At 36.2% G+C, this 27,990-nt stretch overlaps 5 protein-coding genes across 10 annotated transcripts; 3 read left to right on the plus strand and 2 right to left on the minus strand.

Moving 5' to 3' along the window:
- Positions 1-404: 404 nt before the first annotated feature.
- LOC136774061 (uncharacterized) lies at positions 405-5,489 on the plus strand. The gene is made up of 3 exons (XM_066728130.1): positions 405-544; positions 2,666-2,828; positions 2,910-5,489. Coding segments are annotated over exons 1-3 (486 nt in total). The 5' UTR covers positions 405-542; the 3' UTR covers positions 3,231-5,489.
- Positions 5,379-25,755, minus strand: AdSL (adenylosuccinate lyase). Of its 2 annotated transcripts, none has more exons than XM_066728122.1 (6): positions 25,531-25,755; positions 6,997-7,200; positions 6,588-6,870; positions 6,359-6,510; positions 5,888-6,286; positions 5,379-5,818 (listed from the first exon to the last, which is right to left on the minus strand). In XM_066728122.1, the coding sequence occupies exons 1-6, from the start codon at positions 25,681-25,683 to the stop codon at positions 5,555-5,557; spliced, it is 1,455 nt and encodes a 484-aa protein (XP_066584219.1). In that variant the 5' UTR covers positions 25,684-25,755; the 3' UTR covers positions 5,379-5,554. The 2 variants fall into 2 exon arrangements, with proteins under 2 accessions (XP_066584219.1, XP_066584220.1); XM_066728123.1 differs by lacking the exon at positions 25,531-25,755 and adding an exon at positions 13,578-13,698.
- On the plus strand, positions 7,851-9,741 carry Ssk (Snakeskin). Its single transcript, XM_066728388.1, has 4 exons — positions 7,851-8,003; positions 8,443-8,649; positions 8,738-8,857; positions 9,137-9,741. The coding sequence occupies exons 1-4, from the start codon at positions 7,953-7,955 to the stop codon at positions 9,236-9,238; spliced, it is 480 nt and encodes a 159-aa protein (XP_066584485.1). The 5' UTR covers positions 7,851-7,952; the 3' UTR covers positions 9,239-9,741.
- Positions 11,859-16,836, plus strand: LOC136774060 (uncharacterized). 5 transcript variants are annotated; one of them, XM_066728126.1, is made up of 4 exons: positions 11,859-11,981; positions 14,534-14,761; positions 14,879-15,064; positions 15,718-16,836. In XM_066728126.1, exons 2-4 carry the CDS (start codon positions 14,675-14,677, stop codon positions 15,937-15,939), a joined length of 495 nt encoding a protein of 164 aa, XP_066584223.1. In that variant the 5' UTR covers positions 11,859-11,981; positions 14,534-14,674; the 3' UTR covers positions 15,940-16,836. The 5 variants fall into 5 exon arrangements, with proteins under 5 accessions (XP_066584223.1, XP_066584226.1, XP_066584221.1 ...); XM_066728129.1 differs by lacking the exon at positions 11,859-11,981 and adding an exon at positions 12,645-12,663; XM_066728124.1 differs by lacking the exon at positions 11,859-11,981 and adding an exon at positions 13,788-13,990.
- On the minus strand, positions 22,172-27,909 carry LOC136774057 (uncharacterized). The gene is made up of 4 exons (XM_066728121.1): positions 27,538-27,909; positions 26,890-27,365; positions 26,600-26,806; positions 22,172-25,018 (listed from the first exon to the last, which is right to left on the minus strand). The coding sequence occupies exons 1-4, from the start codon at positions 27,683-27,685 to the stop codon at positions 23,573-23,575; spliced, it is 2,277 nt and encodes a 758-aa protein (XP_066584218.1). The 5' UTR covers positions 27,686-27,909; the 3' UTR covers positions 22,172-23,572.
- Between the last annotated feature and the right edge of the window lie 81 nt (positions 27,910-27,990).

Below are 27,990 nucleotides of genomic sequence, written 5' to 3' on the forward strand. Positions count from 1 at the left end.
AGATATATTAGCTTGGTACAAAAGGAATCGGTAATTATCTTTTTTCGCACTGCTGGGGCGCAGGAAGCTTTCGGAACGTGGAACAGCTTTGTGAATGCAATAAAAATAAAGTATCGTTGGAAAAATCGGAGAATCCGGTCATTTTGCTATCGCTCACCGCGTGACCGTCATGAGCAAGTTGAATGAGCAGGGAGCAAAGAACAGAACAGAGTTTAGTGCTGAATACTGCTGAAGAGCGAAGAGTGGGGTTTGCCCTGCAGGTTTGCCCCACGACTCACGACGGTGCGTACGGTGTACGGGAGGAACAACGCGCTGATACTCGCAGTTGGACACCTGGTGGGGAGCTCCGGGAGGGAGGGAGTGGTGCGGACAGAAAGAAAACGGTGGTGGTGGCGAAGAAACTAGGTAGTTTGGGTTAGGAAGTAATATAAAGGCGTACGTACGTCTACGAACACCTGGTTCGATTCAATTCCAGCAACGAACGGTAGCCAACCCAGCTCTGCCAAGGAACTCTCACTGCCACACCACTTTCAACTACCATCATGTGAGTCTAATTTTCTATTTTATTCACTATGTCACTCTCGAGCAGTAAATTATCCACGACTATTATTTTCTCATAATTATCGCGTTAACACAATGCGTAATGTTTGCTTTTATTAACGCAGCTAACTTTGTAACATCCTCGTTAATATTATTATTATTAAGAAAATATGTGTGATTGCATTAATTAACAAATGGAACTACTTTGTAGACAGAATTTATTTACATATGATCGTATGATTTATGGACGCTGTAAATGGCTGGAAACAATAAACGCGTTGCATTGCGGTTAGCGTCGACGGATTGCGTCACGAAAAAAAGTATTTCAAGAAAACCGGTAAAATCTTGTTTAGTAATTGCGGATAAATTAAGCGTGGTATATCTTGACACTTGCATATTTAATTTTAGCTGCACAATCCATGCTGACTTTCAATTCTACTTAGGAAGAGCGAAACTAGAATGTATCTCTCGGAGTACTCAGAGCGTGTAATTGGTTTTCTAGAAACAATTGGAGGGGTTGTTTTTTAATTTAGACAGGTTTTAACATTTAATTGGCCACATTTTTCTTAATCTCTCTGCACAACTTATTTTGTCTGATCCTCTTACGCGCGTTACAGCGGCTCATTATTGTGCAAATCATTCGCTTAGAAAATTAACGCGCTACAAATATCACGCATTTTGAACTTTATCGGATAGTTAATGAGTACTATTTATCGAGGCGCTAGATCGAAAGCAATTTTTACCGACGTGACGTGACGGGATCGAGTCATTTGTATATCGTTATTACCTTGAAGCATATATGAAAGTGAAAGGGTTCCATGTTTTATCTGACGCGATTGCGAGACTATACCCGTATATTCATTAAGGGTGAAAAGGGTCACCACTTTTACATAACGAGCTATCGCAATTAAAGTTTTTATCCGAACGATCTGGGTCGGGGCCCGTTCACGCTCCTCAAACGTTCTCCTCGGTCCATTTTCTATGCTAATAGAAATGGAGAAAAGGTGTCACGACGAATGAGATTATATGCCGAAGAAACTCTGGCGTTTTATGCTCAGCACATATTGCCAATAGCGAGTTTCAACTTTCCCTCAATGGAATAGAAAGTATAGTAACCCCATTGGCATGGTCGATCAAGCTGAAAAGAATTGTTCATTTATTTTGTTTTCCTTTTCGAATTAACATTAGAGATGTCGAGCTATCAGAGCGAAACTCGCAGTACTCGTTTTCTTCTGCAATAAAATATAACTATGGGAGGAGGGTTAAACGAATCGATCAGTTTTTATGATCGGTTTGTAAAGAGGGAGTGGTTCGTCGCACGACGATACCATGGAATATTTGGAAAAGGGAAATAAATCAACGGGCAAGAGTGCATCTTGGGCCACTGGAGAGTTGACTGGGATAGCCCGAAGCAGTGAAAGTTTCCAAACCGGCTGAGCTTTATTGCGAATGGTTACGTCGCCGGTCAACAACAAAAATTGTCTTAAAACGATAGAGGGGGAGAGATGGAATTTAAACCAAACTCGCCTACATACATGCTTATGTAAGAGCTGTTTGTCTGGAACATGATAATTACTACTTGACAGGAAATTTTAAATCTTGACAACTCGTCAGTATCCATTGCTAATTAATTTTCTAATAAAAATATTAATAGCCTAATTAACACACACCCATATATTTTCTTGAAATAAACCAGTAAATATAAATTAATAGAATTTAAAATAACGTTTGACATATTTTGCAATTATTTTCCTACGATAATCAACATGAGTTTATAGACATGATTTAGATAATAAGGTCAGGAATAATCACTCTGGTCGCCATTTATGGTTATAATTATATAAATATATTTGATTCTGTATTTTATTTACAATTAGTTAATTCATTTCTCCTTTTATCTGGGTTCAAGAAACATAGTTAGCAATTGTGTCCCTGCAGTATTTATGATGATTTGTCATACATATTCGTATAGTTTTAACTTATTATACCAGCTTCTTTGATCGATTTATTTATTTCAAATTAAGTATTTCTACTTTTTGCTGCAAAATATTAATGGAGCAACCAAATTTACTGTTTAAAAGAAAGATAGTCTAATATGTTAAAATAATTTGTTTTGATTTTAAAGGGTGGTGTGGCCGGTGCTGGTATTGGCAGCTGCCATTCTGTCTGAGGCAGCGGTACCAGACCCTCCATCAACAGGGATCACAACAATCGGTTCCTTAAAATTAGCAACCGCTGCCGATTGTTCTGGACCAGTAGCTTTTTCGGCCACACAAGGCTCAGTCACTGTAATATTTTATTTACGACTACCTTTTTTCCTCTTATTATCGCATGTAAAAATATTTACTATTTTTCTCTTGCTCTTTCAGACTGGCAAGGTCGTTCTTGCAGAGACACTAGTGGATAAAGCTGTTGGATATGTGGCTCAAACAGGACTCTTCACCACTCACTGTCCTGGACTTTATCAGTTCAGCTTTGCTGGTTATGGTAGCACTGATCTACGATTGACCTTGAAACGTAAACTCAATCTGTCTGACATTTGGAGACCAGTGGTAAGCGTTGGCCCAGGCGGAGGATCCAATCTTGTCCTGCTGGACGTTGAGGCTGGTGACCAGCTAGCCATCTTCGTTGAATCTGGAAAAATTACTGATGGTGCCACCTTTACCGGCTATCGAGTAGCTAAGAAATAATCATTCAAAACAACTTCACCAGCGTCGAGCCCGAAAACACCTTCCACTGAAATATTCTTTTATCATATACTTAGAAATCCTGCATAAACCACACGTTTCGTGACACAAAAGTTACCACGAGATTTTTTCACAAATTTCTTTCATAGCAATTAGAAATTTCCCTTCTAAACGAATATAATACTCTGTGATAGCTTTATTATTATAGAACACTACAGTTTCATTAAAGTACGACAGTAAAAATATCGTACAAAATTTGATACGATATAATGAAACTGTAGAGTTACAATCCTCCTTCTCTCTGTCTTTCAATTCTACGTCTTCCAAAATTTTTACTTCTTTCAATCTATTCTATTTCAACTTTATTTCTACTTCATTCTCTTCTAAATATTTCTTTCTTTTCTCAATCTCTGTTTTCTCTCTCTCTCTCTCTCTCTCTCTCTCTTTCTCTCGCTCTCGCTCTCGCTCTCTGTCACTCTCTGTCACTCTCAACTTTGTCTTATTCTCTTTTCATTTTTACTACTATCTGTATTCTCATTTCATCTTTTCTCTTTCACTATGATCGTTTCAAATAAAAGTCTTTTCTTGTGTCTATTTTCTTCAATCGTAATCTATTATTTTATTTTACCTAGACTACCGTTTTATTTTTCTATTTTTCTTGTCATTATATTCCAAATTTTAAGCCGAATCTTGCCACGCAGTATTTTTCTAAAAATTTCTCTTGCTTGTCTTACTTTCTTTTCCTCAGACTTCCTTATGTTTCTACTCTGGGTTTTCTGTATTCTTCTCAAGTTTCTCTTATATTTATTGTCTGACTTCCTTATGCTTCTTCTTTGGATTTTCTGCCCTCTACTCGATTTTCTCTTATACTTATTATCAGACTTTATTCTATTCTATTTCTAACTACTATTCTAACTAAATACCTCTTGAATTTCAAAAATATTTCGTGATATTTTGTATTATATTTTTATAATCCAAAAATCTATCCTTTATTGTAAATATGAAACTATCTGCGTTCTATTTCTTCCTCTTTTTCTTCTTCTATGTAAAAATATAATTTCAATTTCTTTCATCTCTCTTCTTTTTCTCTCTTTTATCGGGATTCTATTTCAATAAAAAGACTTTTATGCTGTTTAGAAAACATATTCGCTAATCGAAAAAATCAGTACAACTAATGCTCTATTACTTCTGGTACCTGTCTGTATTTAAATATTTTCTTACTTCGTCTTCTCTTCTATTCTTTTCTCTTCTCTCCTTTTTCGCAAAATTTATCTCTTATATCTAAGCTCTGAATTTCTATCTATACTTTCTATTCTATATGAAAAGTTAAAATTCCAAGCATTGTTTTTTCTTTATAGATCTATATTATTTCTTAAGTAGATTCCATGTGTCATGGCCAATAGCCGTGAAAACGTTCTAAGTGCTAAACTCATATATACTTATATTATCAATAACAAAATTGTTAATAAAGCTGTTGAGTTACCATTTCACTTACATAGTTTTAGCGCTTTCCCGCAAAAATGCTTCCAAAGACACATGGAATATTTGGAATTTCCGCTCTTCATATATTCTTACATGCTGTGATTTCCTACTACTACTTCCATTAGAAATTAAGTCATTGTAAAATGATAATTTGTTACCATTGCTTATCTTTATTCTATTTCTATTATCTTACTATTTTCTACTCTATCTAAACTGTCTGTACTCTATCTATATTTACTATTCTCTATTTTTCCAAAAATTCTTGTAAACTAGTCTTTCCTAAACTATATTTCATGACTTTGTATATACGTGTATTTACTCGCTTCTTCTTCCTTTTTTTACTTTCATTTATTTTCACTACTCTTTTCTAATTTTCTAAAATCTTACTCTCCACTGAATGTAAATATTTCAATCTTTGCTATATGTCATGGTAACACGATTGGAACACTTTATCTCAATAAATCTATTCTTTCAATGCTTTTGCCTTCATCTGCTAAAACCTTTTTTCCTCACTTATGCTATCACAGCAGTTGAGCTAAAGGGACAACAGTATTTAATCATTTGAACAATCCATTATACACAGTGGAAAAATAATTAGAATTATCTTAATAAAATATATGTGCAGAATTCTAGGACGGTGTATTTTATTTCTCTGTAATCATCATGCTGTTTAATGGCACTATTAGCTTTTTATTGTACTCTTACATGCCAATAACAATTTATATGTACATCTTATCCTACAAAAAAAAAAGAATCAACTGAGAAGCATTATAAAAATGATTTTTAAGTCTTTTTTTACAAAACCCCCTTTTCATGTGTGCGTGTTTGCATTTACAATTAAACAATTAAATGTTAAGCTCCACTGGTCCACCAATGGCACCTTTGTACTGTTCGAGCACGGGATAAACTTCCTCTTCCAAAAATTCTGTAACTTGTTCTGGAGCTCTGCCAACGAAGGTTGATGGGTCGAGAAGCTGATCGAGTTGATCTAAGATGGGTTGGAAATAGGCATCCTTCTTAATCCTCATCACAAGATCATTATCTAGGCCATGCTGCTTCACTTGAGCTCCAGCTTCGTGAGATAGTACACGAATCTTTTCGTGACAGACCTGAAATAAGAATTGACTGTATAAATATGTCTGTCGGAACTAAAATGCAATTGGGCACGTAACTCTCACCTGTCTATCTCCACCAGCTTTTACCATGGCCATTATAACATTTTCCGCGGACATAAAAGGCAACTCCTGAGCTACGTGTCTGCCAATAACTTTTGGATAAACAACTAGACCTTCCGTGATATTTTGAAGGGTCATCAGGATAACGTCAGCAGAAAGAAATGCCTCTGAAAGGGTTATTCTACGATTGGCCGAATCATCCAGTGTCCTTTCCATCCATTGCGTTGCTGCGGTCTGCAGAGTGCTATTGATCAAGGTCATCAGGTGTCTGGCTATACTACAACATCTCTCGGAGCGCATTGGGTTTCTCTTATAAGGCATAGCACTAGAGCCTATTTGAGTTGACTCAAATGGCTCCTCGATCTCTTTCATATTTGCGAGAAGACGAATGTCGCTGCAAATCTAGAAACAAAGACTATTAATATTTTTGCACATAATAACGTTGTACACAACTATGTCTTGTCATTAGTTTACTTTATGGACCGTAGATCCCAGGGAACTCAAAGCATTTAAGCACTCAACGTCAACTTTTCTGCTGTAAGTCTGTCCAGTTACGAGGTAATATTTTTTGAATCCTGCCATCTCGGTCACGAGACGATCTAATTGCTTAACTTTTTCAGAGTCACCTGTTGAACAATTATCACTTGCGGTAAACAGAATAAGCAGAGTACTGCAGCAACAAGCTCGTAATCAATGCACCAACCATTGAATAATTGTAAGAAAGAGGCTTGAGTGCCCGTAGTGCCTTTGACCCCACGGAATTTAAGATCATCTCTCGCACGACGTATGGCTCTTTCATCCATCACCAAATCATGAATCCATAAGCATGCCCGTTTCCCAACGGTTGTCAGCTGGGCTGGTTGAAGGTGAGTAAATCCCAAAGTAGGTAGATCCTTGTATTCTGCAGCAAATTTGGCCAATCGAGAAAGAACTCCAGCCAATTTTGGCAAAAGTATGTCGAATCCTTTGCGTAATATTATTAGGTCCTGTATAAAGAAATGGCAGTTTTCAACTAATCATGTATTTTTAAGTACAGAGATTTACTACAATAGTTTTGTATGGAGAAGGTAGAGCAGTGGTAATTTACTGATATACTGGCTTTAACTACTGACCGTATTGTCACCAACATAACAGCTGGTTGCGCCTAGATGGATAATGGGGGCTGCTTTGGGACACTGATTACCAAAGACGTGAACGTGAGCCATAACGTCATGCCTAGTTGCCTTCTCCTCTTTTGCTGCAGCCTCGAAGTCTATATCATTTACGTGGGACTCCATTTCAGCAATTTGTTCCGGAGTTATGGCCAAACCAAGTTTCTGTAAAGTTAAAAGAACGTATCAAATACTGCATATTCGAATCATTACAGCAACAATGATTTAATAGTAAAATTACAATATTTTTAAATTTTCGAAATATAATAGTATAATAGACTCATTGCGAAATGCAATATATTTTATCGAGTTGTGTAAAATTATCTAACGAGATAAGGGGGTGCATACGCAGGTGCATCATGTTTCTTCGGAACGTTGGATAAATACGAAATACATCAGTGATAGTAAAAATTTTTTTTAATTTTCTAAGAAAAACAATTATGAAGAGCACAAGTGGATTAACTGATATTGACAGAAGAAAACTATTATTTATGCGGAAAAATCAAGATTGCATCTACGTTTTAGACTGATCTACACAGTTACCAATTGTGAATCTTAGTGAAAAATTCTGTATGTAGCCGGACAAAAATATTTGGAAAAATCTTGTAAACCTCGTATTTAAATATTGGAATGCAAAACCACCTAATAGTAAAATTCTCATACTAATTCAGATAATCGCTTCATATATATTAAATTTTAATTGAGAAAAAATTATGAATTTGTAAAAGCATTTATTATCTTTTTAGGTATGAAGCTAGCTATCTTGTGGAGCATACTGTACTGTCTACGTCTCTTATCCTTCCGTTAACGACCATTCTGTATCATCTGATTAGATAAAGAGGGCTTGGTTCGGGGACGAGGTAGAGTACCGGTGCGGCCATCACTTTGTTTCAAGATATCACCGTGAAAGAGTGAAAATGGTGTCCTTAGAAACGATTGCGACTATAGTAATAAAAGTTCTTAAATTGGTAAGAAAATTACACTTTCTATAATTATAAGTCAAAGTTTCGAGTATGTTATCAAAAGGGCAACTGTTCAGTGTTGGATTAAAGTTTAGGAAAATTTTGTGATGTATTGCTAAGAGACGTCGTCGGTTATTATAAAAGTATGTTTACGTATAGCAACAATTAATATTGATACTTGAAGTAAAACCAGCAAACTACGAAATAAGTTAACATTTTTTTTATATAAAACCTTATAAAGAGAAAAACGACCAAGCCCTGTTCATTCAGCAAGTATTTTACTAAAACTATGAATCATTTTGGTTCTTATCGATGAACGATAACGCACAATATTTGTCAAGTGATATGGTTTCATGCTTGATATATTGCAACATAAAGACTAAAACAATAGTGAGATGTTCTTTTAATTCACAGATTTATAAATAGAGCAAACAATTTTTTGCAGGTACTAAACCTGATAATTCTGATCCTGTATCGCACAGGATACTCAGGTGAATTTCTCGGAGTTGGTGGAACATGGAATCTGAATGAAGATAAAAATCCAGATGCTGAAATTGTGGCATCTGGTGTTTTTGTAGGATTTTTCATTTATACGACTGTCGTATTAATATCCTTTTGCATCGGACAAACGGATCATAAGAGGAGCCTCGTGGTGAGTTGAAAGTTTGTTATCATTTCACTCGAATCATAAACTCGTATCTGTATATCAGATTATCAATTTTTTCTTCTTTCATTTCCAGGAAATTATCATGAATTTCGTAGGTACTTTCATGTTTATCGCAGTTGGTGGTACAGCATTGCACTATTGGCATGGATATCAAAGCGAGCACAAATTCGACCGTATCGTATCTGAAAGACAGGTAAAACTATGATAATAAAATTATTGATAATTTAGATATACACAATTATGTGTTTGCGAAGCTGGAAGTCCATTTTACCCCTTTTTCAAGAGTTCTAGAGTTCCTGATGACATTTAGAAAGAGTTCTATTGATTTACCTCAGAAAATTTAAATTTCAAAAATAGGCTTCCACCTTCACGTAACCAAATCCCTAATTTGACAATTTCAAAGTCTCTTTTAATTTACGTCAGTTTGATTTTGAAGAATGTGTAAATAAATAATGAACTTTTTCACACACAGGTCGGTCTGGCTGTGGGCTCTTTAAGCGTTTTGGTTGGTGCAACCTACCTTTTGGATCTAATATTAAGTTTTCTACATTTTGCTAAAGAAGAATTTAATTAATTAATTGTGATTACCGTATCCATCCTACTTTAGCCATAATTCATTCCGTCATTTACAAACTCAAAATTAATCAATCTCATTATTTTCCAATCATTTATATCTATTTACGAATTAAATTTCTGTTCTGGCTGTTCACTATACGCATTTAATTTGGTATCGACAAGTGTGTAATATACATATACGATTGTATATTGGTAGCATAGCGCTCTTTAATATTTGGTTATTTCATAGTATTTAGAAAATTGAATCATTGTACAAAAGAGCGTTTGTGCGAATGAGCGTGTGTATGGCTGTATGAAAATAACGATAATTATTCACTCATATCCATGATGACCACATCTGTCATATTAACACCCTGAACGTACATCTTAAAATTATTAAATTAATCGGTATTTAATAAATATAATCTATGTATATGTAAAAAAAAGTCTACATTTATTCAAATTACATATGTATCTTTTATATGAACTGAAATATGCTAAAATAAACAAATAACAAGAAAACTTCAATGTTCTGAAATTATTCACTAAGTTTTAATTGCATACAAATAAATAGACGTTTCAACTTTGCAAATTCGGTAACCCTAACTTGCATCATGGAAAATATTATTTATAATTTTGTTAGAAATCATGGCATTGTCTTGAAGTTTGCAAATTTGGTATATACAATTATATTTAAATTATTTAAAGTAATTAATAGTTTTAATAACCTAGAATTTCTTATAGATGATAGTTGGCGCATGCTTAGAGTTTCTTAAAAATTCTTACTATGATAGCGTGATCCCAGAATGGATATGGATACTTCAATACATAGATATGGCCATTTCTACCATTATCCTAGTGTGGCTCTCAATGTCACGTTTTGTTAGTAGAATCTTTAATTCAATTAATTAAATTGCTTCTAGAGTATACTGATAAATTAATCCACGAAAGTAAATCGTGAATTTGTAGGAATATCTGACTAGGCTAGACATTAAATAGAATTCCTTATATGAAAGAGTAGTGTATGCCCCAAGTATAACCTCATTGTCTATTTTCTCAGAATTTTCTTAAGGTAGTTCTCGGTACTCTATACTGTTGGTTCGGTGGCGTTACCAATATTGTTATGTTTACTCGCCAAGCAGAGTCCGCTTCAAAGCAGTGGTCACTACTAATTGGCCTTCTTCTAATAAGTATGTTAATGATTAAAAACTAAAGTATCAGGAAAAGTAATTTTTCTAATTAAATAATTTTCTCTTTTAAAGCGTCTATTCTAATTATAATGTTGGAGATATTTTGTTTTTATGTAAGCCTAAAAAAAATTACACCGGAGGAAGAAATCACCGAAGAAATCGACTCGCTCCTCAACGATGATTGATTTCATTTCATCTGTAATAATCGTTATACATGGAGTAATTAATAATATTAATGTAATGAAATATAGCCTAATAAAATTGTTAATGGAAATATATAGAGTCCAATTCATGAAAATTAAACGTTAATTAAAATAATTACTAGGAGCTATTTAATAGCTACTTGGTAATTAGAAGCAAGAGAAATAATCTGCTATCATTTGAGAGAATTATAATGTTAAATTCGTAGTGTCTTCAATAGAGAGAAAGTTGCTTATTCGGAAATCGTTCACCACACTAGATATTAAAACTTTACGGCCCTAACCTCATTTTCTTATTCAATATATAATCACAATACGCTTGAAACTTTACGATTATTATGGAATAGAATTTTCTTTTAACACGTGTAAAAGAATAACACTGTTGGAGCTAGAGTAATTTATTTGTATGTATGCGCGTAATTCGAATTCACATTATCTATTCGAAATGCTTCAACAAATACGACGAGTACCCTATCACAGAAAGCGCGCAGTATAGATATAATTACAATCGGAACGAAATGTCTATTTTCTTTTTAATGACACAGCTAAAGCTGAATACTTTGCCTTTTCCACAATATTTGTAATGACCGCTACATTTTCTTGCAATATCGACACAAGCTGCATACGTGGACATAACACCTTTAAATAAACAATGACAATATGCGACAATTTGCTAAAACGCGCATGGTTGTCGAAGAAAAAGTTGAAAGGTAAATATTTAAAGTAAGCGAGCCACCGAGCTGCGATGATTCATATAGTAGTTGCTTGCTAACAGCAATTTTAAGGACCGGGCAAGACTCTAATTATTCCATTTAACCCTTAGACCTTCGTGGGTGACCGGTAAGGTTCTCCACCCACGAACCGGATACCTAATCTGGCTAATTATAAACGCCACGATGTATTAACCCCTCGATGAGGTGGACCGAGTTCAAAATCATCATTAATAAAATAGTTCCAGACACACAAAAAATCCGGTACGAGTTTTTATATTATATCCTTATATTTATGATACCAATTTGAATCGTTGAAATGCTGCGACACAGCAAAACTAGTCTATTCCTCTCTCCGCAAGGTGGTTACAAAGAAATTTAATACAAGTACTTGTTGCATTTGCGACGGAGCTGTGAAATACGAGAATAGCTAGACCTTTTCGCTGTATTAAACAGGATTGGATAACACGGTCTTGCTAGAGCGTAATACAAATTTGAAAATCAATCTACAATGAAGGATCTTCAGGGTTTATTCTTGTACACAGGAAGACTGATGCTAAGATCACGCGATGATCTTCACCAAAGATCAAACCGCACCCAGTAAGCATCGAGGCATGCAGTTCTCCTGACGAATCTCCATCGGTGAACGTTACGTGTCACATGTAAGTATATATATACAGGCCAATGCATTCACTCACACATGCGAGTAACCTCACAATCAGCCATGAATCACATCGACAATGCTAAACGCGTAATAGGATCAGGGGCACTTAAAATGTATTGCACAATCTAAATCAAATACATTTTTTTTTTTGCTATGCATTCCTCGTTACTTCCAGAACTCTGTTTTACCGTAGACGTTAATTTTCTCGCAATCGAATGGATAAAATTCGAGCGTTGGTTCTCGTCCAGGGATATTTGATTAATTATCGTCGAGTTTCATCTTTATTTGGATATAAAGTTCCCGATTGGTTTAAGCTCGCAGCGAATGGAAAACGTGGTCAAAGCATGTTCATCCTGTTAAATATTCACGCCCCGCGTCTTTAGCGTGTCATGGACGAAGCGTTTGGTCGCGCGCGCTATGCTTTTTACAATGCTATTGTGGACTCCGCTTAAAGGTGATCTCCGCGTGAAAACTCCTTAAGAGCAGACACACTTGCGTGTTCCAGTTTTTTTGCTGCCACGCACCATGGACGGAATGAGCTATGACGTCATATCGTAAAGGGCTCCTGGATTAAATGTCTCAGTCGAAGAAGAAATTGAAGAATTCGCTCGAATGATTGATAGAAAAAAGTACTAATTATAATGACGAGGAGGAACAAGTATTTATGATGACATATTGCAGTAAGATTTTTTATAATCGACTACAGAGTGTAACGTTAAACTATCATCATTGGTTTATTTCAATTTTTTATTTAATATTGCCTATAATAAACAAGCGAGATCACGGTTGTTTAAATAAAAAGCTGTTTTTATCGAGAGAGAGAGAAGCATGAATGCTGAAATTGGTGGATTTTGAATCGAACGCAGTCTGAATATAACGTATACTATATATGATAGAATATGAAAAGAATGTAGAGTGAATGGCAATTGTTAGGGACAGGAAGTATAGAAATTGCTTCCTAATCTGGTTTACTAGGAAGATTGAAAATTCGAGTTACGTGAATGATGTGTGAATCACCCATGTTGTTTTGGCTTTCACGGTATCCCTGAGGGAGGGTTTCGCGTACATACAAGGTACGTCGTATACCATGAGTCACGTGACGTGAGTCGTACGGTGCATTCAGTGAGAAACACGGTAAACCTGGCACGTGCTCGGCAAGTAATTCGAAAAGCAGCGAGTGAATTGACAATCGACAGAGAGACACGCCCGTTATTCGAGATTCTCCAAGACTTTACGCTTGCACGCTTTGCGTCCACAATTGATTTTTCCATCCTTCCTTACCTCCCAATCGTTTCACGCTCCAGTTTTCCGTAACTGTGGTAATTTCAGCAAATTCGCTCCAAGGAAGCTTCGATGAACCGTATGAAAATAAATACTCTTACGTTTTACTATATATATATATATACATATAGCTATTAAAAATTCAAGAAAGCGAACAATGATCGAATAACGAGAGAAGAAAAAAAGAGAGAACGGGGTTTATTACGGTATTAGCGAGTAAGAGAATTTTATGGTTTTTGGCTGAAAGTAGCCTTATCGAAGGAATGCGATGTTCCAGCAGCGCTTGGAGAACGCTCGGATGGAAGGAAGGTACCGTGTGTTTTTCCGGCATTAGCCGGTACTCGGCACTCGGTAGTCGTGACACAATAGTGTGTCGTCGTCGTGAGGCCGTGAGTGAGTAAGAGTGTATTGGTTTCTGGCCTGCGCAGTGAGCCTCAGTGAGGTCGTAGCGTAGTAAACTGAGTAAACCCCGCTCGACGCTCGGTCGACACGGAGAGTCGGAGGCCTAACTTCCATTCCACTCCTTTCAGTCTAACGTTTTACGCGAGCGTTGCATGGCAGCACTCGGCGATTCAACTTGCACCGCGAGACGCGTCATTGCTCGGCTGCTGCTTTAAAATACCGCGAAGAAGTGAAAGAAGACGAAGAAGAAGAAGTGGAGAAGAGTAAATCGGAAGAGCAAGAGTGTCGATCGTCCATTGGTTTTTTACAGTCGAGCTTCTTCAGGTATATACGGATTACGTTTCTTCGACATTCCTGCGGTGTCCCGAATTTCTCCAGGTTCGATCGAAAACAAGCGGTTTTCTACGTGCGATTGGCTCGCTACGTGTATACACTTGCGCGCAATAGCGAAGGTCAGTAAGAAACTGAAGGAAAGCCTGTGCAATCACGACTGGTTTCTGCCAAGAGAGGAACGGGTTTCTCGAGTCAACAACGAGCAACTACGCCGCGGTGTGCACGTGCAAAATTTTACTGCACCTCGCCAAGTAAGGCTGTGTCCAAGTAGTCCGATCTGCCTACTCTTTCCTACGGGAATGTCACCATTGAATATTGTTCCGTATCTCTACATATGTTAGAGCACTCGCAAACTTCGTTCCGGTTGCGATGTTAGACCCAGTATTGTTGTCCTCAGGCTCCAACATTTTTTCGTTACCACTGCAGTGTCGCTTTTGTAAGAAACTTGTGCCGGTTCGATCGCTGACCCTTAGGATTATGTATTTTTTATGCACACGAGAGATACTCTGTATTTGACGCTTATCGTGCTTCCAGCAGTGGGGTTGGCTGGTCTCATGAGGGAGGACTAGCCAGGGGATTAAACCAGGAGAGCAGAGAAAACATCGATCGTCGTGAAAGGCGAATTGGAAATTTATCAAACTGGGCGACGGCCGAGGAAAACATCGTAGAGTTAGGATGGCGGACGAAAGCCAAGCTGCACCGACCACGAAAAGAGGATCCGTCCTTGGATCACAGCCGATTCTGTTTAAAATCGTCGAAGTTGTGAGTATATATATATATATATATATATATATATTACATAGCTATACTTATAGCGAAAAGTTTTATATTTACCAGCTTCGTCAATCTTCATCTTTCGCAACTATTTATTCTCTTCAGGGTCTGGCGGTTTTTGCGATTGGACTGATGGTGGACCCCTTCAATTCGTTCCAGCAAGTTTTTAACAGACCTCGAGTTAAGCTGGACGATATTGCCATAATTTACATCACGATTGCTGGGTACATCATTATCAACTCGCTTTTCATCATCGCGCATTTCCTTGGCGACCGGATACCAAAGAGAACGGTAATCAACGCAAAGTGGATTAGGAATTTTTAGATTTATTTGAAATTGGTCTCGTTGGCGAGGCGTAGCCCATTTACACAGCTGAGTCAGGCGCGTGTGAGGCAGTGTTCGATAATTAGCAGCAGACCCATCAAGGCCTCGGAGAGCGCACGATTCTTCTTGCCTATACATATATCGATACCCGACTTAACGGATCATTGAAACCCTTGCCGTAGTGTGTTCTTTTAGGCGGGGCTCTCGCCACACGTTCAAATTCCAAGCTCCACTTTTACAAATTTCACTCAAATTCTTCTATACAATCGCCAGAAAAATTTATCAACTCTGTATAGACGAATATTAAATCGATTACTCCTATTAAACAGCAATTGTTCGCTATTCTATTTTCAGTCATGTAACATTCGCTCAGCGATTCTTCAATCACTGTAATTAATCGAATAATCGGTTCTTAATCGAGTCTCAATGCCGGGCTGTGTTAGAACAATAATTTAGATTTTTACGTCGATTCGCATAGAGCAGAATCGCGTGTTTATCCAGTAGTTATGTTGTCATCCTTTCGCGTTACTTTATTTTGCAATTATTGCACGAATGAAATAGAGTTGCCGTTTGACGCAAGCAATGATTTCGTACTGACGAGATGATTCTTGGTTTTGCAGGTAATATTGTTTGCTTCGCTGGGAGCTATTCTCCACGTGGTATCGGGAAGCGTGATGATACACAATTGGAGAAAAGTGCACGGACCATTTTTCCATATTTCGAACAACGAACTGTATCCCAGCAAGCAGTATATGGACATGCTGATATCGTCCGCTGTTTTCATCTACGTGAACGCTCTAGTTTTCATTGTGGAAATATTCATCAATGCGAAGTATGCTTAGAGAACGGACTTCTCGATACAAAAAAAAAACTGGAGAGAATGCGACGTGAGAATCACGAGAACACGTTTTGGTAGCGATCCTGTACTCTCTTCAACGCTATCGTCAGAATGTAGTTGTCTCTTGTTGATAGTGCAAAATAATATTATGGTAGGAGACGAGAGGAGACATCCACCACCAAATGTGTTCGTGATATATTCAGCAAGAAATTTTTAGTCCATAGTAATTAAATACCGCGTATGATAGATCTCAAGAGACATAGCTGCTTTGTTATTTTAATGAACGTCTATACGAAAAATTTACATTATTATAAAGCACAAGTTCACGCGTACAAGTAAAGTTCGAGACAAACTCTGGAAAGTCGAAGACTCTTCTGGGTTCGTATGAGTATACGTCACTTGATGAGATAGAATCTATATAGAATAGTTTCTTTCATTGGTTATAATACACGTATATAGGCTATTAATCGTTTTTAGTTTCTGTTGTAATGTGTTGTAATTGTAATGTTTTTTTTTTTTTGTAAAGCCTGCATAATTTTTTTAGTTGCTAAATAGCGACGTAAAAGTAAACGCACGTACAATGCTGTAATCCAAAGTTTGTTAGATTAAAATATAATCAGTTAATATATAATATATAAATTTATCATTAGTCAGCATAGTTGAATCATAGTAATCACACTAAAATTTCTATAACTGGATAAATGTTTATTCTTGGAAACTATGTACAAGAATTGGTGTTGCTTGCCTGTATAAGCAAATAAGGCGATTATTCCTCGCTGCAAGTACAAATTTAATTACTATTCCGTCCATGATATATAGTATTTCATTTTTAACAATATTTACATTCCAATGTGTATATTTGTGTACTGTTTATAAATAAATATGTATATGTATAAACGCGCTTGTGTGTGTATTTAAAACAGAATTTATTATAATTTATTTAGACATATTTTAAGTGAATAAGAGTATTTAATACGTGTACGAAAAAGATCGAATCAAAATGATAAAAGGTAGAGATAGATAGCGCGGATTGTGTACATATGCAGTACTACACATTCTCACCTCAATTTATTACTGTGCTCGATAGCACAGAACAAATATCATGACCGAGAGAGACTGAAAAAACAAAAGAAGCGAAATATATATCGATCGCATAACCATGCGTACATTAAATAAATTAAAGTCAAGTTTTTTGACGTATTTTGCACGAATTGCATTTAATCTTCTTTGTACTAGTTTATTTAAAGAGTAAAATACATAATTATGGAGGAAGTCGATTTGTCCCAGGAGAAATTTGCCTTTGGTCTGCGAAGAAGTCACTTCTTGAGATTAAGTATGTAATGCCAAGCAAAACGTGTTTGACTATTTTTATAAAAGTAAAGTATTAGAATTGTTCAAATTTTTAAGAATTTTAATGACAAAACTTTTTACATGCTCTTTTCCAGCCAAACTGTTAAGGATTGTCCAATTCGTGAGTTTCATTGGCCTAGTGCAAAGATATCTGTATAAAAATAACCATAAGATTTTTTGTAGTTATTGATACTTTCATTGTTTATCATGGCAATCTACATGATTGCACGAGACACGAAGCCTTTGCAGCCAGGGGTCTGCATGCTGTTAATTGCCTTAGCAGGCGTATATATCTTCTGTATGGCCATTGACCTCATAAGTCAGATCCGTAAAGGCACCAGCGCACTACACGATACGCCAGTAAATTATGCATAGGCTCATTCATCATTCAAGAGTACATCATTTTATCATTGTTTACCTAAAATCATTGTTTCTTAACACAGATGTTCATAATTGCCACAATTGGAGCACTTTTGTTCGGAATAACTGGTGCCCTTCTGATTAGTCTTTTCCTCGCCAGTCCTACGTCGTGGATCGTTATTACAGCAGCAATCGTCGCTTTACTCATAACTTTACTTTTTCTTATAAACATGTTAATGATAGTCGTGTGAGTGACCAAAAACCATGATAAATATTCCACTGTTAGAAAATTTGGCAAAACTTTTGCTTTGTGAAGGTAAATGTTTACTATTTACAGTGTTTTAAGGCGAAGATGCGAATCTTGCAAAAAATGCTGCGGCAATCAGATTGAGATTACGGAATTTAAGAATAATCAGTTTTACCCAATGCACTTTGATGTAAGCTGTGATAAAAGTGTGAGTTCTGACTTTTCTGTTGATTTGAAAAAAAAAACAAATTATTTGCTAGCAGATCTCGTGTGATAAGACAAAGGATTACGAAGCCTCGACAACAGATAAATCGATAAGTCCCACCGCAATTTCCGAATTTTTGCAAAATAATGCAAGTTGTGCTTGCCCAAATTTAGAGGTTAACAACAACTCCAAAAAATTATTTGTATCCTCTTACAATATAGATGTGATTTAGAGAAATAATGTGTAAATTATGATAGAAGCTTTCCTATATATGATACAAACCATAAACTGTCAAATCGGTGTATTTCAGTACGACTCGAGGCAAACGACAAAAGAGTGTACAGCTTCTATGCAATGCGAACCATCCGATTTCTCTACTTCTAGAATGACGAATACCGAAGGGCAAATAACGGGGAGTTCGGTTTGTCCAGCTATAGCCCAAGTCTTGGCCATCTCGAAAGATTCGAATACTCTGTGCTGCGATAGGTAAATCACCAAAATAATCAAACTTTAAGAAGGAACAAACGAGCAAATCTTTGCGATTATCTTTCGCGCAGCTGTGACTGCGGATCCGAGGATTCGCCACAGAAAAAACCAACGGCGAAAATATCAAAACATATAAGCATGAATCCAGTACTTTGGGATTCTGACTCGAGAAATACAGATGGGACAGAGGACTTGACGAGCACGAATCAGCAACCTTCGTCAAATCCGAATGCGCAATCCGAAATATCATCAGAAATGGACGATTCTGCACCTAAGTTTAATATTAAACGGGATACATTCATGATGTATGCAGGAAAAAAGTGGGATAAGAAGAGCGTCCAACCTGATAGAATACAATTGCGAAAACTTTCGCAACGCGATCTTCCCGACGATTATTCCAGCCAGTCAAGGTCGGAGGACACCGATTCAAAAAAGGCTCGTTCGATATCGAGAGTAACCGATCGTTCCGATCCATCTCAATTGCAACAGAGACTACTTTCGGAGCAAGTAAGACGATTGTCTTGGACACAAAGAAAGAAGAGCACTCATTGGTCCTCGGATTCGGTAAGCTAACATTTTTATTTCTATCTCTTATCTCTCTTATTGTCCAGGGATTTAATCATTTCAATGAGGCGATATTCACGATTACTTACACTTTTCTCGATCCTATTACTATGTCTTTTTAACATTACGTTACCATATATATAGAGGAAAAGACAAATATCGAATTTCCAGTTGCAATTCTTAAAGCCTCTTATTACCCTTGCTTAGTCGATTTCTGACGGACCCCAAGAAATCAGACGTTCGACTGAAAAATTTCCCCGGAGTTCTTTACAAAAACCACGAGTATCTTTGGCTCCCAACAACCCTGATTCCAAGAAATCTTCCAAGCAAGGCTCCATAGTTCAGCAAGAGAAAACCAATTCGAGTGAATCCGTGAGGAAAAGAAGTTTGAGCAAAGTAAGTAATTTATATATTGATTAAATTATTTGAGGAAATGACGAGACGGTGTATGGTATGCTTCGTTTTACAGAAAAAGTCAGGAGCATCCGAAGTATCCGTACCATCAACAAAGACTTCTAGTAAGCGAGATTTGAGCGGGTCGTATAAGCGATCATCGGATAGCAAAGCATCCGGCAAAAAAGTATCAATGTTAGGTGTGAGATACGTAAACAGTCGAGCAGCGACCGATAGTAGTCCTGACGAAGCGAAGTCGAGAAGATCCGATTTGGAAAGATTGTCCGTTATAATGCAGGAAATGCCTGCGGAGAATCAACCGTCTTCCGTAAGACGCGAATCGATGAGGTTGTTGAGGAAAGAAATGACTGATTTGGAGAGACAGAAGTCGATGAGGCAAAAATCTCGTTCACCAACATTGCAGAAGCGTCAGTGGTTCGATGCGTTTGAATCTGCTTCGCTTAGTAAGCAGACTTATATCAATTACGTAATATATCCTTTAAATTGCCATGTAAAAGTTATGCAAAATTGCTGAAGGTTCAAAGACGAATCCTAGCAGTGTTGACGAGAGGAATAGTAGGAGCGAATCTATGAATGTATCGAATACAGATAGAAGCAGTCAGGGGTGAGTTAAGAACGCAAGATTGTTCAATTGGGGAAAGAACTGTTTTGATGATTTTTTGAATATTTAAAAATAGGGCGAAAAGATCTACGATGCGGACACTAGCGGACCAACAGCAGAGTCTAGCGCAGAGCGCGGAGGATCTTAGAACGATGCCACGAGTATCATCCAAAGCTTCGTCCAAATCTTTGGAACTTGGTAAATGTAGTAGAGAGTGCAAACGAAGAATATCAGCACCATTCACCAAGATGGATATGAAAAGCATCAGCCTGGAATGTACGAATAATTGCATTAAGAGCCTTCTCGAGGAGTATGGAGGTCTTAAAAAATCAATTCCAATCAGACAGTCATCCCAAATGCTTCAAGACAACCCTGTATCGATTCGAGGCAGCAAACTAATGAGTGGGCAAAAATTTTCACAGGATTCTCCACAGTCGGGAAAAAGTTTATTAAGATCTAGTTCGTCGAAGAGGAGCCTGAAATCACCATCAAAAACAAAACTGAGGAATGTTGTATTAGCGGCGAAAAATAGACGAGTTACTGATAAGATAAGGATAAAGGTTTCACCGAGACTTTTAAAGAAGAAAATGGCAGAAGAGAATGAGAAAGGGAAAGACGTGAAGAAAAAGACGAAAATTATAAAAATAGAAATAAAAGGTAGGAAGAAGGATAATAAGTCTCTAAAAGAGAATGTAAAGAGTTTAACGAGGTTTGGGCAGAGCTTGAAGAAAGAATCGAAGCAATCGATTTTGAGGTCCCAAAGATCAGTGGAGGAGGAGAAAACTATAATGGAAAATTTGGCCAAGTCAGATATAGATATGAGTAAGAAGTCTTCCAAGGAAAGAATGATGGTCGTAAGACCTGTCGCTAATGTTATACAAGTGTCAGGAACAAAAGAGCTACCAAAACAGATTACTATATCCGTTCAGTAAGATAACTGTGAAAAAATTCCACCGTCTTTTTGTACACAACGTTACATAATTTTTTTTAGGAGCGATGAGGGAGGTGAGTTCCCACCACTTGGGAAAATTAAACACAATATGAGATCCATAGTAATATCTCGGAAAAATAAGATAGAGCCAGAATCTGACGATGTGTAAGATTCTTGATAAAAGTATTACTCGTTCTTTATAGAGCTTCAATTCTTGCATTATTTGCATTTGTAGAAAAAGCAAAAACATTTCCATCGGTGATACGCCAAGACGGATGGAGACTCATATTCTACATCGCAGTGCTTATTTAAGTAAAGAGACGGTTGAGGTAAAATAATTGATGCAATATTTACTGGAAAAGTAGATGTAAATTGATTAAATTTCAGAACTTGTTGAGAGATTCCAATCAACTAAGAATGCAATCCTTTCAAGGTAACACGGATAATCAATTTACTTCTGAAGGTTTTATGTGCCCATCTTGCAAAAAAGAAAATGTAACTTCGGCTTATCGTTAAAAAACTTGATAAACATATCGAAAAGTGTAAAATGAACAAAAATTAATAATTTTAATTAAAGCTTTCAGTTAACTCTACGAGTGCCCAATGTATCAGCAGCAAAATGGACAGTCAAGACCAAACTTTGTGCACTAATTGTTCAGTTTGCAGTCCTTCTAATGTACAATCTAATATATTAACTAAAATCTATAGGAAGTAAGATATCTATAATGGTTTATATTATATTTTATCTTGCAGATTCCGCAAGACGCAGACGCTACCTGCAACCAATGTATAGATACCAGATGCGGAGATTCTGCCCAATCCATTTCCGATGTACGTAATATCAACATAGTTTCTTTAGAGTAATTAAAATAGCCAACACTTATACTATGCACATTCTAAAATAGACTCTCGCAGATGACGATCAGAAAATTCAAAGTTTCAGTGAGGCAACTGAAACTGAAAGTGACATTAATGAGTATCCTGTTTCAGAAAACAATACTAATCCATAATAATAGTAGGATTACTAGTTGTAAGATTTTATTTGGTTGCAATAATAATCATTTATTGTATTAAAAACTCACATACTTGTTTCATACATATGATAAAATAATAGTAAAGAAACTTATACTACACACAATGTTGTAAAAAGTAGTCATGTCACAATTGGTTTATAAAAATCAAAATTTTTTTCTTCAAACATGCATATATATTATTTAAACATAAGTAGCAAACATTAATTCACATTTGATATAACGTCCACTTTTTAACGATGTGTAAAAAGAAAGATTGGAAAACAGATTGTCTGGTTTATAGAATATTATATGATTAAAAATGCTTATCTTTCAATTCTTTAGTGTTAATACCTTATAAATCATTGATTGATAAAAAATGAAACCAAAGGCAGACAATAGCCTAGAAAAATTAACATCTGCAGTAAATAAATCAACTGTACGTAGTGCAATACATGAAAACTTATTACGTTATAATATTATCGATGATCGTGTAAAATTTTATCTTGCAAACTAAATTTCTGCATTACAATTGTTTTTTTGAAGAAATATTTTAACTGCATTATTTAATGCTGTTTTATGCGTTTCTATTTTCTGTTTTAATTTTCTATATAAAATATGCTTATTATGAGAAGTAAAATTTAGAAGCTTTTGAGTAATGTGTTGATGTAAAAAAAATTTTCTCTTCAAAATTTAATGAAACACGTAACAATTTATGAGCAAGGTGGATACCAACACTGTAGAGTTGCTTAACCTACAATCTTAGTAATCAAAAAACAATGTAATTTGGGGAGCGCTCTTAATTTTGGCAGTGGCTTTGGATTCTTTAGACAAGTGTCTTTCGAACAAAACAACTACTTTTTCAAATAAAATTGTTTTGAAAACCTAGATCTCAGTTTAAACCACTCCATACTGTTAGTGTACGCCTCCCCATTAATAATTGCTTTACAGATACCATTAGGTTTTTGTGAAAAAATATTTCTTATATCAATATATATATCAAAAGCTTCTAAATTTTACTTTCCATGGTAAGCAGATTTCATTTAAAAAAAAAAGGTAGATGTGTAAGACAAAGTTATATCATAATACAGTGAGAATATAGCTTTAATAAAATATAATGGTGTTGGAGAAATTTAATCAGAATGATAAAATTTTATATGATCATTGATAATATTCCAGCGTATTCAGTAATTAGCATGCAATGTATGGTTAAAAATTTCCAAGTTTTTATCTATTGCACGACGTACTAATAATTTACTTAATCGATATGTTAGATTTTCTAAGCTACAATGTGTCTTTGGTTTCTTGTTTACCAATCGATAATTTACAAGGTATTCATAGTAATCATCTGAAAAGATAAATCTTTTATATCCCATAATTGAATTATGCAGATTAGACAATCTATATTCCGGCGTCTCTTACTTCACGCCTCCATAAAATAGATCTACAATAATTAAAGCTATTGTTGCTTACTGGATATGAGTTGTATTTATTATAGGTCTACCTCGTAAAATCTTCTGCTCATACTTAACGCTCAATATTTTCTTCTTCCTTTCAGCTGGTCTTTGAGTATTTATTACTGAAGCATTCGATTTTTCTTGCATAATTAATTGTGGTAAAGGTCGATTTATTTGATAAGACTGATTAATTCGATTTACTGCATTCACCTGTCCAGTATGGTTTAGAGGCATACTTTCGTAAACATAGGTGCTTTTATCACACTGTGTTTCACAATTCAACACATTTTCGGGTTGATAATGATTTTGCACATACAGATGACGGCAATAACATGAGCAATATGACGAAGGATCGGAATTTTTGAGAATAATAGGAAATACTGAGTTTTGCCGATAATTTTGTGTCATATACGGTACATTTTCTGGAAAGAGTATAACTCCTCCAGACGTAGATACAGTTGAGTTTTGTGGATTATAAAACTGCATCTTGTTGCAGTCCATATAATTATTGAGATCGCTCAACTTAGTATCACACATCTGATTATTTTGCGTAGAATTAAAAGGCTCAAAGGAAACGAGACCATTATTGTTTGCGTTATCATATTTCACCATCCAAGCAGCAGAATCATTGTAAAAAGTTTTCTCTTGTGCGTAATTAATATCTGTTATTGGATAATTAGTTTGTGAGCCAACAAGCTCTGAACACAACGCTACCTGATTCGCGTGTTCCAAGTTATTTTGTAAAAGAATATTCGACTGATTATAACAATTCTCGTTTGATCCTGTTTTTGAAATCTTTGCTTGCATTTCATTTTCACCAATGCTTAAGTTTTTATTCTCAGAGCTATCGCTCGAAATTTGATTTGCAACGTAATTTGAGCTCTCGGATTTTACTACGCCGAAAGGCGAATAACCAGAGCTGTAATCTGCGATCAAATTGGTTTCGAAAATCTTTAAATTAGGTAGATCTTCTTCGGCCTTATTATTCTTTTGGCAAGATGCGAATAAAGAATCCAACTCTCCAGAACTTGCAGGGAACCAATTATCATCGATCAAATGTTCTAATTTTGCATGATCCAATAACTTCATTTCGTTATCGTTTATATCGTGGTAAACTTCGGACCCATTCGTCGTGAGTTCCTTGAAAGCCAAACGGCTCTGCATAAGATTGTCACGACGATAGGCAATTCTTGAACACATATTTTCCTCAGAAGCCTGGTTTTGTTTCTTTAAAATACTTATGGCATTTTCCGACGAAGTCTTCTTTGTACCACTCGTTCGTTTGTTCGGCGGTCTAATTGGACTCAAAGACTTCCTATCTTTGCTTTTTGACGCCTGATTTACATCGTGCTTAGCACGTTTCTTACCCGACCGGACTTTCTTCATTTCCGGCGGTGGGATAAACTGATGCTGCAATTGGAGCTTCCCATCGCTGTCCAAAGTTGCCAATTCCTCATACTGTAGAAACGTATAAATTAAAAAACACATTCTTCAAAAAATATTTATAGCTTTTATCAAACGACCGATCAATCGTTCATTCTGAAATTCTATCAAAAAATACTGGTTACATTTACAGTGAGATAACTTATTTGTAATACTTGTATTTGCAAGTGTTCGTTTATTACATACACGCTCCTTTAAGACCAATAGATAACGAGACTGAAAACAAAATTTTCAAAGTAGCATACCGAAGGTTCTCGCAAAACGAAGGATAACCTTTGTCGTATAAACAGACTGTTGCTGGAGTTACTTTCGTAAGCAAGAAAGATGGTGTAATTTGATGATATTAAAAACATGTCGCAACAACGACACGATTATTATTTTCAATAGCTGCGAGGTCTTACTATTGATTAATGAAATGAACCAACGCACTGTGAGATTCGCTGATCAGGTTGGAATATGAAATAGGAATGAGTCCATATTACGTGAATTTTATAGGAAAAAAACAATTGTTATTATTTCTTACAAACCATTTCGGCCTTTGCCAGATAAATCCAAAGCTGTCGCCACGTGCTAAACTTATGCTGATCGCTAAAGTTGTAACGCATCTCTTTTGATGCATATCTTGCAGCCAAAGGGCTGCGATAATCACAATGTTCACTATTTACTTGTACCGAAGCCATTTCAGAACAATTTTACTTCGTAAGACTTATTGGCTTTTATCCGAACGTAAATCTTATGTGACACAACGTCTAAGATCAGCTGATTGTAACTGAATGTAGTTTTCGTTGGAAAAGTATGCTTTGTCTATATTCCGTGACGTTCGTGACTAATCAATAGCGCCACCTCCGACGAGTGAGAGAACTACTTAGGAAGCCATATTGCTACGTTGGAAAGGTCACTTTAGCTTTTACCTTTGCTAAACAACTTGAACGCCAGCTATTGATAACATCTGAATATATTTTTTATCTTTTTCAAATAGTAACATCCTGTGTAATTCCTTTTTCAAAAATATTGCTAGTAAAAATGTGTTGAATATTTTTATTTTACCAATTAGTAAACAAGTTTAATAAATAGGATGTTTTTAAGCATTAACTATAATATCATTGCGTAAGATGCGTGTAGCAAATTTGAATCATGATTAATGGACCCACGAAGGGTAAGGAAAAAAACTTTGGCCAAAATAATCTCCAGCAACGTAATGAATCTCGCAAAGCCGGAAACGGTGACCTGCATCAAGGATAACTCTCGGAATAGGAATCGCAAGGTCGTTGGTGTAGTGATTTTATTTTACCCTCGAGCAAGCTTGTGTTCAAGAGTATTTATGATTCTCACAAGCTGCAAGAAACCGCATAGAAAATGCCTAATCGGCGAAAGTACCCACGTTCCATTTTCACGTACAAATGCTAGTGCAATTATGTCACATTGTACTCGGCGTTGCAAACAAGTTTCTTTGCATTGGAAATAACAATCGAATTTTAGAATGAACGATCAATATATGGATAATTTAACTGTACAACGATTACCGTATTAAAGAAAGAGGGCTATTGAATTTGGAAAGTATTTTTATAACCAAGAAAAACGAAGAAAAATACTTACCACGTTAATAGGAGACATATCAGGATGTGCCCATTCTATAATTACTTGGACGTTTTCAACAAGTTTCAACGACTCTGGGACAAGTCTTCTTCTAGCCATGGCAGCACCTCTGTGTGTCTGATAAGAAAGGATAGCATAGCCAGGACGGCTATTCGGAAACCGGTAAACTGCCACATTGTCAACATCGTTCGTCAGCTTATAAATACGCTGCAACAAAACAAAGACACACCTAGCACGGATTTTCTCACGAATATAATTTATTAATTAAACGTTTAATATATTCAACTCACTCTAACTATGGTTTCCGTGTTCGTCGATGGAGGTATCCGTCCGATAAAAAGCCGGCAATTATTAATACTCGCCACTACACCGATCTTATTTCCTTTACGAATTTCGTACTGATCGAGTTCTTTTACTGCACGTTTCGCGTACTCTGGTTTTGTATACATGATGAAACAATATCCACGATTCGTACCGGAAAAATCCATCATTAATCGTATCTCGTAAATTTCGCCAACCGTCTTAAAAATCGGATATAAATCATTCTCATAAAGCGTTCTAGGTATTTTCCCAACAAAAATTTCACAGCCCGGACCCGGTGGTGGCCCTTTCCATTCAGGAGGTGGACCGAGTCTTCTTTGTCCATTAATTTGTGTCATTGAGAAACTGGAATCTTCGATCAGTTGAAGAACCTTCATATTCGTTGCCATTTCTTCCTCGAAATTCAACGACCTGCTCTCGGAATCCGTTCGACTTCTCCTTCCACCTTGCAACACAAAAATTAAAGAACGAACAAGATATATTCTGCATCGTGTGGTGTTAATAATATTTAATTGCCGACATGTTTAAAACAAAAGTGTAATAATGGCGATATGCCCCAACCATATACATTTATAACAAAGAAAGGCAGCTTGAGAAAATTTCCTCCAATCACTTACTTGATCGTTTTTTATTTTCTTCATGGTTATGTTGAGGTACTTGATAAGCTGGCCCATCCATTCGACTTTCTTTAAAATTTTTAGAGTTTGTACGAATTTTTAACACGATCTTATTCTTTTTTTCACAATGATCTTCACTGTTCGCCATTACAACCGTAACCGATCACAAGCAAATTGATAGAAAAATAGCATTAAACGAGATACAACAATCACCCTATTAACTGGGCCCGGGCTTGAAGAAATACTGATACACTCAACACTGGGCACACTGCAGCAGCAGGCAGGCAAGAGTCAAACGAATCAAACTCAGGAGAGGCCACTGCCAAGGGAGGGCGCGTAAGGGATAGGATGCCGCTAATTCGTGTACACGTTACCATTGGCCAAACTTGAGCTTACATGTCAAGTAGAGGGGAACCTTCTGTCCGCGCGTCTTCTCTTCTCTCTTCCTCTCTT

This window comes from Prorops nasuta, unplaced genomic scaffold, assembly GCF_024137725.1.
Source record: "Prorops nasuta isolate Cenicafe-Biocafe unplaced genomic scaffold, Cenicafe_Pnas_1.2 PNAS00006, whole genome shotgun sequence".
NCBI classification, from domain to species: domain Eukaryota; kingdom Metazoa; phylum Arthropoda; class Insecta; order Hymenoptera; family Bethylidae; genus Prorops; species Prorops nasuta.

What these genes read in the sequence shown, in the direction of transcription:
- LOC136774061 (XM_066728130.1), top strand. An exon ending in CCACACAAGGCTCAGTCACT is followed by an intron (nt 2,829 to 2,909) that starts GTAATATTTTAT and finishes TTGCTCTTTCAG; the next exon opens with ACTGGCAAGGTCGTTCTTGC.
- Ssk (XM_066728388.1), top strand. Translation starts at nt 7,953, where the DNA reads ATGGTGTCCTTAGAAACGATTGCGACTATAGTAATAAAAGTTCTTAAA. An exon ending in TAATAAAAGTTCTTAAATTG is followed by an intron (nt 8,004 to 8,442) that starts GTAAGAAAATTA and finishes AATTTTTTGCAG; the next exon opens with GTACTAAACCTGATAATTCT. An exon ending in GTATCGTATCTGAAAGACAG is followed by an intron (nt 8,858 to 9,136) that starts GTAAAACTATGA and finishes TTTCACACACAG; the next exon opens with GTCGGTCTGGCTGTGGGCTC.
- LOC136774060 (XM_066728126.1), top strand. Translation starts at nt 14,675, where the DNA reads ATGGCGGACGAAAGCCAAGCTGCACCGACCACGAAAAGAGGATCCGTC. An exon ending in TGTTTAAAATCGTCGAAGTT is followed by an intron (nt 14,762 to 14,878) that starts GTGAGTATATAT and finishes TATTCTCTTCAG; the next exon opens with GGTCTGGCGGTTTTTGCGAT. An exon ending in ACCGGATACCAAAGAGAACG is followed by an intron (nt 15,065 to 15,717) that starts GTAATCAACGCA and finishes TTGGTTTTGCAG; the next exon opens with GTAATATTGTTTGCTTCGCT.
- AdSL (XM_066728122.1), bottom strand. Translation starts at nt 25,683, where the DNA reads ATGGCTTCGGTACAAGTAAATAGTGAACATTGTGATTATCGCAGCCCT. An exon ending in TTTCTTACAATTATTCAATG is followed by an intron (nt 6,511 to 6,587) that starts GTTGGTGCATTG and finishes ATTGTTCAACAG; the next exon opens with GTGACTCTGAAAAAGTTAAG. An exon ending in TGGGATCTACGGTCCATAAA is followed by an intron (nt 6,287 to 6,358) that starts GTAAACTAATGA and finishes CTTTGTTTCTAG; the next exon opens with ATTTGCAGCGACATTCGTCT.
- LOC136774057 (XM_066728121.1), bottom strand. Translation starts at nt 27,685, where the DNA reads ATGGCGAACAGTGAAGATCATTGTGAAAAAAAGAATAAGATCGTGTTA. An exon ending in AGAAAATAAAAAACGATCAA is followed by an intron (nt 27,366 to 27,537) that starts GTAAGTGATTGG and finishes TTGTGTTGCAAG; the next exon opens with GTGGAAGGAGAAGTCGAACG. An exon ending in ACACGGAAACCATAGTTAGA is followed by an intron (nt 26,807 to 26,889) that starts GTGAGTTGAATA and finishes GTTTTGTTGCAG; the next exon opens with CGTATTTATAAGCTGACGAA.